The 8,374-nt window shown below is 41.5% G+C and overlaps 1 protein-coding gene across 1 annotated transcript in view; it reads left to right on the forward strand.

Moving 5' to 3' along the window:
• The window catches only part of LOC137490874 (uncharacterized), a 57,918-nt gene extending 54,878 nt beyond the window's left edge, over positions 1 to 3,040 (forward strand). Inside the window, exon 7 of the mRNA XM_073946788.1 lies at positions 360 to 3,040. Within this exon, the coding sequence (XP_073802889.1) occupies positions 360 to 1,049 (690 nt within the window). The 3' untranslated portion in view covers positions 1,050 to 3,040. The remainder of the gene's footprint in view (positions 1 to 359) is intronic.
• Positions 3,041 to 8,374: the final 5,334 nt, after the last annotated feature.

Consider the following 8,374-nt stretch of genomic DNA (forward strand, 5'->3'; position numbering starts at 1 on the left):
AATCAGAGTGATCCTAGCTTAATATAAATGGATCACTTTCTCCTTATTGCTCTATCTTCGTTTTGAAAGAATGCTTCTCGCTACAAATGCTCCAGCATTTAACCTACACTTCAGCATCATTTAACCTTCCGACATGAAAAACAAACTACAACTCCTCCAGCCAGAACCCAGCTCTCCTCAAAACTTCACCCGATGCCTCGCCTGCAATCAAGCCTGAATCCCCGCAAGACGCCGGCACATCAGCTCTTCCTACTTCTACTTCAACTCCCCCACACAACACAAGCCACAACTCCGAATAAACTCAAGACGCCGGCGATCCAAGCCACCACAATGAAGCCGAACTCTCAGTGATCTCCTAGCGGTCCACGGTTCAGTGTGGGAAAAGGTTTAACTGCTCATCATCCCTTAATAAACACATGAGGATCCACACTGGAGAGAAACCATTCACATGCATTCAATGTGGGAAGAGTTTCAACCAATCATCAAACCTTAATCACCACATGAGGATCCACACTGGAGCGAAACCATTCACATGCACTCAGTGTGGGAATAGTTTCAGCCAATCATCTCACCTTAATTATCACATGATGATCCACACTGGAAAGAAACCATTCACATGCACTCAGTGTGGGAAGAGTTTCAACCAATCATCACACCTTAATCTACACATGATGATCCACACTGGAGAGAAACCATTCACATGCACTCATTGTGGGAAAAGTTTTAACTGCTCATCACACCTTAATCAACACACGAGGATCCACACTGGAGAGAAACCATACACATGCACTCAGTGCGGGAAGAGTTTCATCCAATCATCATCCCTTAATCAACACATGAGGGTCCACACTGGAGAGAAACCATACACATGCACTCAGTGTGGGAAGAGTTTCAGCCAATTATCATCCCTTAATCAACACATGAGGGTCCATACTGGAGAGAAACCATTCACATGCCCTCAGTGTGGGGAGGGTTTCAGCAAATCATCATCCCTTAATAAACACATTGAAGGAACTCATGGGCATATTGCAGTGGTCAACACGAGTTGAATCTGAAATCTTGGGCATCTGCAAATTGTCTCAGTCATTGAACTGGCTTAAGGGCTTAAACCATCACGATAACAAAGCACCAAATTGATTTTGGGTTATTCTGACCAATACTTTGGCCGCAGATGTTCCAGGTACCCTTCAGCAAAATTAGTAAATGATTTAAACTAAACAAAGGAACTTTACAGGATTTTCAGCAGGAACCGCCTCACAAGACTTTTGAATGACTCCTCTACATGGTCATGTGCTTTGGGCACATCCTGTCAGATGCACAATTTCGTAGAGACAAAGAGATCTCTAGAAAAATTAATGCATACAAATGAAAGACAACCTCTTAAAATGTTAGAACTAAGGCAGATGTATCTTTGAATAATAAGCCATAATGTTCCTCATATGCTGTGGTTATTTCAACCAACCAGGTTAATCAATGTGTTGTTTTTACCCTTAAAGCAGATTAAATTGATCTGTGTGTGTCTGAAATGTATGATATCTGGTCTTGAATGAAAGCTAGTGACATTTGCAATACGTTGGTGTAAATGAGAACTAGTAGTACAAACAGTATTTGTCTTGTAACATTTGATGTAAGATAGTTTCAATCTTGCAAGAGTTTTACCATATAAAATCTACATGCAGTGTGTTAATGATTGACCCTTTCTACGTCGGCACGGGGTGTGGCCCCGTCCTTCATGGCAACTGCTCATTGGCAGACAGTGCCATAGGGATGGATTAGACCAGGTCACTTAAAAACGCCCTGCAACAAAGAAACTTTGCTTTGAAACCGCACAAACTTCCGCAAACCGACTTTCAGCAGTCCATCACCTCAGTAACCCAGAACTACCCACCCAAGAGCGAGGGAATTCCAAGGACATCACAGAAGCCACCAGCCAATCAGGTGCACCGTGTTTCCCCAAGGCCAGCTGGCGAGGGACATTCATCTTCACCAAAAGTGCAAGTAACAAACAAACGTTATCTCTTGCTGAACTGGTGCAGATTGATCGTAAACAGTTAAAGATAAGCCATATCTCTGCTTTTGTGGTTTCTCAGGAGTTATTCTAAGATCTTGTTAGAAGTATTAGAATTAATTTGGGATGGTTGTCAACTCATCCTCTGAACTGCCTCTGTGTGTGCGAGTTTGTTTGTTGTTTGCTTTTTACGTAGTTAGTTTCATGTATCGTAGTGCAGCTCATAAAATCTTTGTTCTCATTTTGTAAGAACTGTGTTCTTGTTTATGTGCTTCTAAGTCATTGCCTCGAGCTGTAGATCTTGTTACCTTGCTAGAAGTTAACTCAGTACTGTGTTATATTATTGTTGTTGGCCACGTAATAATATTAACAAGATTGGTAAGATACGATGACTTTTTGCAGGACCAATGGTAGATAAAGTGTGAATCTTGTAATCTGATTCAGTCTGACTCAATTGAGTCAAATCAATGATTCAAATTTTTAAGATCCGGTACATTGAAATGAGCTAATAAACCCTGATCGATCTTAAAATGTAGGTTGATCCCCTACAACATGATGAGCCGTACTGTAGAGAAACCATTCACTTGCACTTAAGCCACGGTCACACTGGACTTTTCTCCCCATAGATTTCCATTCATACGCACGCGAATGCGCCAGACCGGAAATGCAAGTTCGTGCATCAAGTTTTGCAGTTCACTGCATTGCAAAGTTCAAGCTTGGTAAACACTGACCTGCGAAATCACATCACTTGACAGTGTGAGACCAATTAAAGATCAAAACATGACTTCTCTGGAAAGAAATGTAAAATATGGACCATACGCTCTCCTTTTTAATGTCTAAAAATCTTGTTTAATCCCGCCCCTTTTTGCAGTGCCATACAACAGAATTTTCCATGCTCAAACTCTAATGTGACCGCAGCTTCGGTGTGGAAAGAGTTTCAGCAACTTCTTAGACCTTAATAAACGCATGAAGACCCACACTGGAGAGCAACAATTGACATGCACTCAGTGTGGGAAGAGTTTCAACCAATCAGCAAACCTTAATGACCACATGAAGATCCACACTGGTGTGAAAGAGTATATGTGCTTGAGTGTGAGAAGACTTTCGATGCAACTTAAGTGAAGTTTCATAAAATAATTTCGAGAGGAGCATGTGATATGATTGAGCACTGCTGGCCACACATCCGTAATACGTAGTAATCCAATCAGAGTGATCCTAGCTTAATATAAATGGATCACTTTCTCCTTATTGCTCTATCTTCGTTTTGAAAGAATGCTTCTCGCTACAAATGCTCCAGCATTTAACCTACACTTCAGCATCATTTAACCTTCCGACATGAAAAACAAACTACAACTCCTCCAGCCAGAACCCAGCTCTCCTCAAAACTTCACCCGATGCCTCGCCTGCAATCAAGCCTGAATCCCCGCAAGACGCCGGCACATCAGCTCTTCCTACTTCTACTTCAACTCCCCCACACAACACAAGCCACAACTCCGAATAAACTCAAGACGCCGGCGATCCAAGCCACCACAATGAAGCCGAACTCTCAGTGATCTCCTAGCGGTCCACATTCGGTAACGTGCATGCTTTAAAGGGAAGTCTGGCGAGACCAGCGTGAATAGAATGAATTAAACGAAGAACTCACCTCTCAGCTTCCCGCTTGTCAGCAGATCCATTAAATTCTGACAGCTGAAGTAGTATGAATGCAAATGACCAGGCAATCTAATCCACAAACATTAGTCCACAACACATTCATACGTTGATATACATCCATGGAAAGGTGCAATAGCCGCGTTTCCACTATCCTGCCTAAAGCGAGCGAGCCAGGGCGAGCCAAGGCCAGTGGCGTTTCCACTGTCACTTCCCGGGCCTAATCGGGCCAAAGCGGGGCTTTCTTGGGGCCAGCGGCCGGCCTTTTTCGGCCCGCCGAATACCTTGGGCCAAAGAGGGCCAGCCGGCGCTTCGGGGCGGAGTGAAAGGAGAGGCGGGCACAGTTTTCCGATCACACACGAGTACATGCGCCAAACAAATAAATAAATAAGGGAAAGAAAACATCTGGAACAAATTATAGGCTGGGGTCTTTTTTGCATATGATCGCCCTTATGTTTCTCTTTTAAATGTAAGGCTGTTGCATAAAATGATCTTTCTTTGCTGCATCTTTGATGTTTCAATAACGCTTAATAATCTTTACACCATATTAAAGACACAGCAGAAAGTAAAGTTTTTCAAGAGGTTTTGTAAAGTTTAATAAGTGTTTTTGCGCGTTTAGATGCCTGTGTATGTGTGTGAGACCGAGGAAAAGAGCACTCCATTCATAGCTGTTGATGACGCGCAGCTTTTTTCTTTTATTTTTATTGTTTTAATTTATTTTGGTGATAATACACTATATGAATACAACAGTAAGACATTAAACTTTACAAATTTCATGTCCACTTTTGTAGGCTCAAAACAATAGTGTCATATATAGATAAAATAGCCCTATATTGAAATAATTTAAAGAATTACAAATATCAGATAGGCCTATAATAAAATCACATTAAATAAATAAATCAATATAAAACTAACAAAAGCTATAGCTATAACAATTACGTACTATATCAAACTGTTTCAAATTGATATTAAACTTTCATTTTTCAAAAGCCTCTTTGAACAAAAAGATTTTAGATATTTTCTAAAAAAATAAATAAATAAACACCGGAGAATGTTTTAAATATTATTTATAAAGTATTTGGATACGATTAAATTAATCAAATCATGCAAACAGAGCATTTTCGGGGTGAGTGAACGCAGAAACTTGGCAACCTTTCATTCTGTCTGCAGCTGCGCAGCACTTTTTTGACGGGGAAAACTGCAAGTTCAAAATGTGTTCTGTGTCCTCAAACAAGTGTGTATGTTTTTATATAACGTGGTAAAATTAAAAAACGAAATTTTAAATACATAAAGAGCTTTATTAGTGCATAGCTGCTGAGTGCAACGAAATATAGGCAATATTTTATTACGTGCTGCTCTTATGTGCTGAAACACTGAACACTTTACTTAAGATATAATAAGCAACATCTTTAAATAAAGGGAATCACATACTAAGGGTCATAAAGCCTATAGGGGAAAAAATCATGTTCTCTCCGGAGCATTTGGGATGCATGTTGGACAGATTCTGTCTAGAGGATGTTATAAAATACATTTTATATCGAGTTATTACCGGAGAATTTTATATATGTGGTGTTATATTATGGATGTGTGCGCTCCCTGCGCTGGGTCCCTCCGTTGGTGGCAAGACCACTGGATTTCGATGCCAATAGTCGGTCGGCGAGTAAATGAATATGATGAATGAAAACACACAGGCATGTGCGTATAGACATGCGTTGTACTGCTGTACAGTAACGTGTCATTTTTTTGTTTTGGTTGTCCTAATTTTAATAGTTTCTTGATTATGTGCTTTATCTGCTTGATTCTCGCTGAAGTGGGCGGTTTGAGTGACGTTCGATTCGGGGGATGGTCAGGGGGCGGGGTTTGCATGACGCGCTGCGAGCTACTAGCCCCACAGTGGAAACGTGACATGATTTCGGCCTCACTGCTCAACCTCCTGAGCGATTGGCCCGGCCTGGCCCGATTTAAGCCCTGGCTCGCACTGGCCTGATAGTGGAAATGCGGCTACTGTTATCCAAACCAGCTGCTGGAGCGAGTGGAGCCATTCTTTCAGGCATAAAGATTGGCTGTTTCTCAATATGCGTTCTTCAGCGGTCTTGCGTCCTCGTGTTCTCGTGCAACGTCATCATCAGCTGCCAAAGTTCAGTTCCAATACTCAAGACTGCAAGTACGGAGGACGCGTGAAACTTCCCGGATGTGATCTTGATATCGAGGACGCAACGATGCAGACTTGAGCACCGAACTCGCTCTGGAAGTCCCAGAAGTCATTGCGACTGGAGGTGGGAAGTGCTGCATTTTATCAAGATTTATTATTAAAGTTCAGAGATATGACTTATTTACCTCAGGAGTTTCCCTAAATGAAACATGGACATCTTAATAAAGGAATAAACACATTAAGGGTGTTTGTTTGCTGAAATTCGTATTAAAATCTGTTTTATTTATACTGTTCAGCGTATATTTAAAATGTTTTTATGCAAAGTATATATTTTGAAAAGGGGGAAAAACAATAAATCGTTGTATGAATGCTGTAATGTTTAAATAATTTACCATTTAAAACACGTGAAGGTCATGTGACCATCAGGAAGAACGCAGCATCTCAATTCTCAAAGGACGCATTCTCTGCCCTCGCGGTCTCCTGAGTTCGTTCTTCCGAGGACACCTGGCAAAACCGGTCTCCACAAGAACACAAGTAGGTTCTCTGCGTTCTTGGAATTGAGAAACAGCCATTGTAGCAATTTAATCTACAAAATGGCCGCCGACCTTTGCACTCCGAACTACGACTGATACTCCAAGGAGCCAATAGCTGAAAGGAGAAGTATCACCATCCAATGGGCTTTCCAAAACCTGTGATGGTCCCGCCTTCTCTCTTAACAGTTTCATGAATGGACTGTGTGCAAAGACTTTGTGAATGAATCAGATCATGTTAAGATTGCAGACATGTTATTTATCATGGATCGAGTAAAGCCATGATAAACATTACATTCACACAGTTCCTACTAAGTGGCAACATCGTTTTTCAAGTTTGATGTTGGCAGTTGATATATTTACAATTTAATAATAATTAAAAAATAATAATAATAAATAATAATAATAAAAGAGTATTACCCAGCTAGTGATAGACATCCTACACATCAAGCATTAACTCTTTTGTAATAAGGACTTGACCTTATTCAACCCATCACACTCTACATCAGGGGTGCTCAATCCTGTTCCTGGAGATCTACCTTCCTGCAGATTTCAGTTGCTACCCATATCAAACACACTTGAACCAATTAATTAGGACCTGAACACCACTTGATACTTAAAGGCAGGTGTGTTTGATATGGGTAGCAACTGAAATCTGCAGGAAGGTAGATCTGGTAGATTATATAGAGCACTGTCACTCCCCGCTCTATCTCGAGTGTTCCTCGAGCATCGACTCCAGTAGGAGTCTCGCCAAACTTGCCACTCACCCTCTAGCTGAAATCTCCACCGCCCAAATCACATTTCACGATTTCTGCTGGAGATAGCAAAATAAAATAAAAAAAATGTCTATAAAAAAAAAGTCTCCTGATCAATCCCCCCCCCCCAGGCCTTAGATTACCCCTTTATATACACATATATTTATATACTCTCATATATACATATATATATATTTATTTATAGTGCTGCCGCTTCCCTGCTCTATCTCCATTTGGAATGTTCCTTGAGTATAATTTTGACTCTTAATGAGCCAACCCTGCCCAACCCTTCTTGCCCCTCTTCACTAGTCTCCCCCCAACCCCCTCCCCCGCTCGGCTCCCACAGGAGTCTGTTTCAAACTTTGCTCCAACTGGAGCCCCCTACTCTTCTTTCCTTCCTTAATCACTATATCCAGCAGCCGGATATAGTAAAAACTTTCTAGCTTCTTGGGGGGAATTCTTCGAAATACTCGGCTGCTGTCCCAATTTAAAAGCATTTTGGGGGGCTATCGAGACCTACCTGTTCTCGGATCCCCTGATATGCTTATTGACCAAGCGGGAGCCCTGGGCTCAAATATCTCAGAGCTCAGGGTTCTCTCCCGGGACAGCAAGCCAAACCGGCTTTAAATGCCAAGCATATCTAAGTGGGAACTCTTGAAATGTATTTTGCAGCAATGACGAGAATGAAATCTCTATCATTAAGGACATACAGCCTTGGCCGGATATTGGCTCTTTTGCTGGAGTGATGTATCAGGCGTCCATAATTGAACTTCATGGGATGGCACTGGCAATTTTCTTCATGTGCGTCAATGCACATGGCTTCATGTTGCTTGTTTTTATATATATAAAAAAAAAAAAGATTCAGCTCTGATTCTGCTTGTCGAAGCAATTGCTATCCCATCTTCATGGCTAACCAGCTGGCCGTGGTATTCAAGACAACCTCCCTTATCTGAAAGGGTCTTTTGGTGAAAACACCATCGCTCTTGTCAGGGACGGGCCTGACAGTCAGTCCTTTCCAGCGTTGAGACAAAATCATTTTTTGCACAAAACTGCTGTCGATGACTAAGTCCAACCTGGCAACGGGCTTCCAATGTTTCAGAACCACTGCAGCCTGTGGGACGTTTAACGTCCACCCTTGTTTGTCCATCCAGCAATTTATTTTGGACTCTGATGGCTGCTGTCCAGCAAAGTGTTCTAGAAACACAAAACACATCAGTATTTGGCTATTTTTACTCGATTTCACTGTTTGTGTGTCATTACACATCTGTATGCTCATCAA

Source organism: Danio rerio, chromosome 4 (assembly GCF_049306965.1).
Source record: "Danio rerio strain Tuebingen ecotype United States chromosome 4, GRCz12tu, whole genome shotgun sequence".
Classification (NCBI taxonomy): Eukaryota; Metazoa; Chordata; class Actinopteri; order Cypriniformes; family Danionidae; genus Danio; species Danio rerio.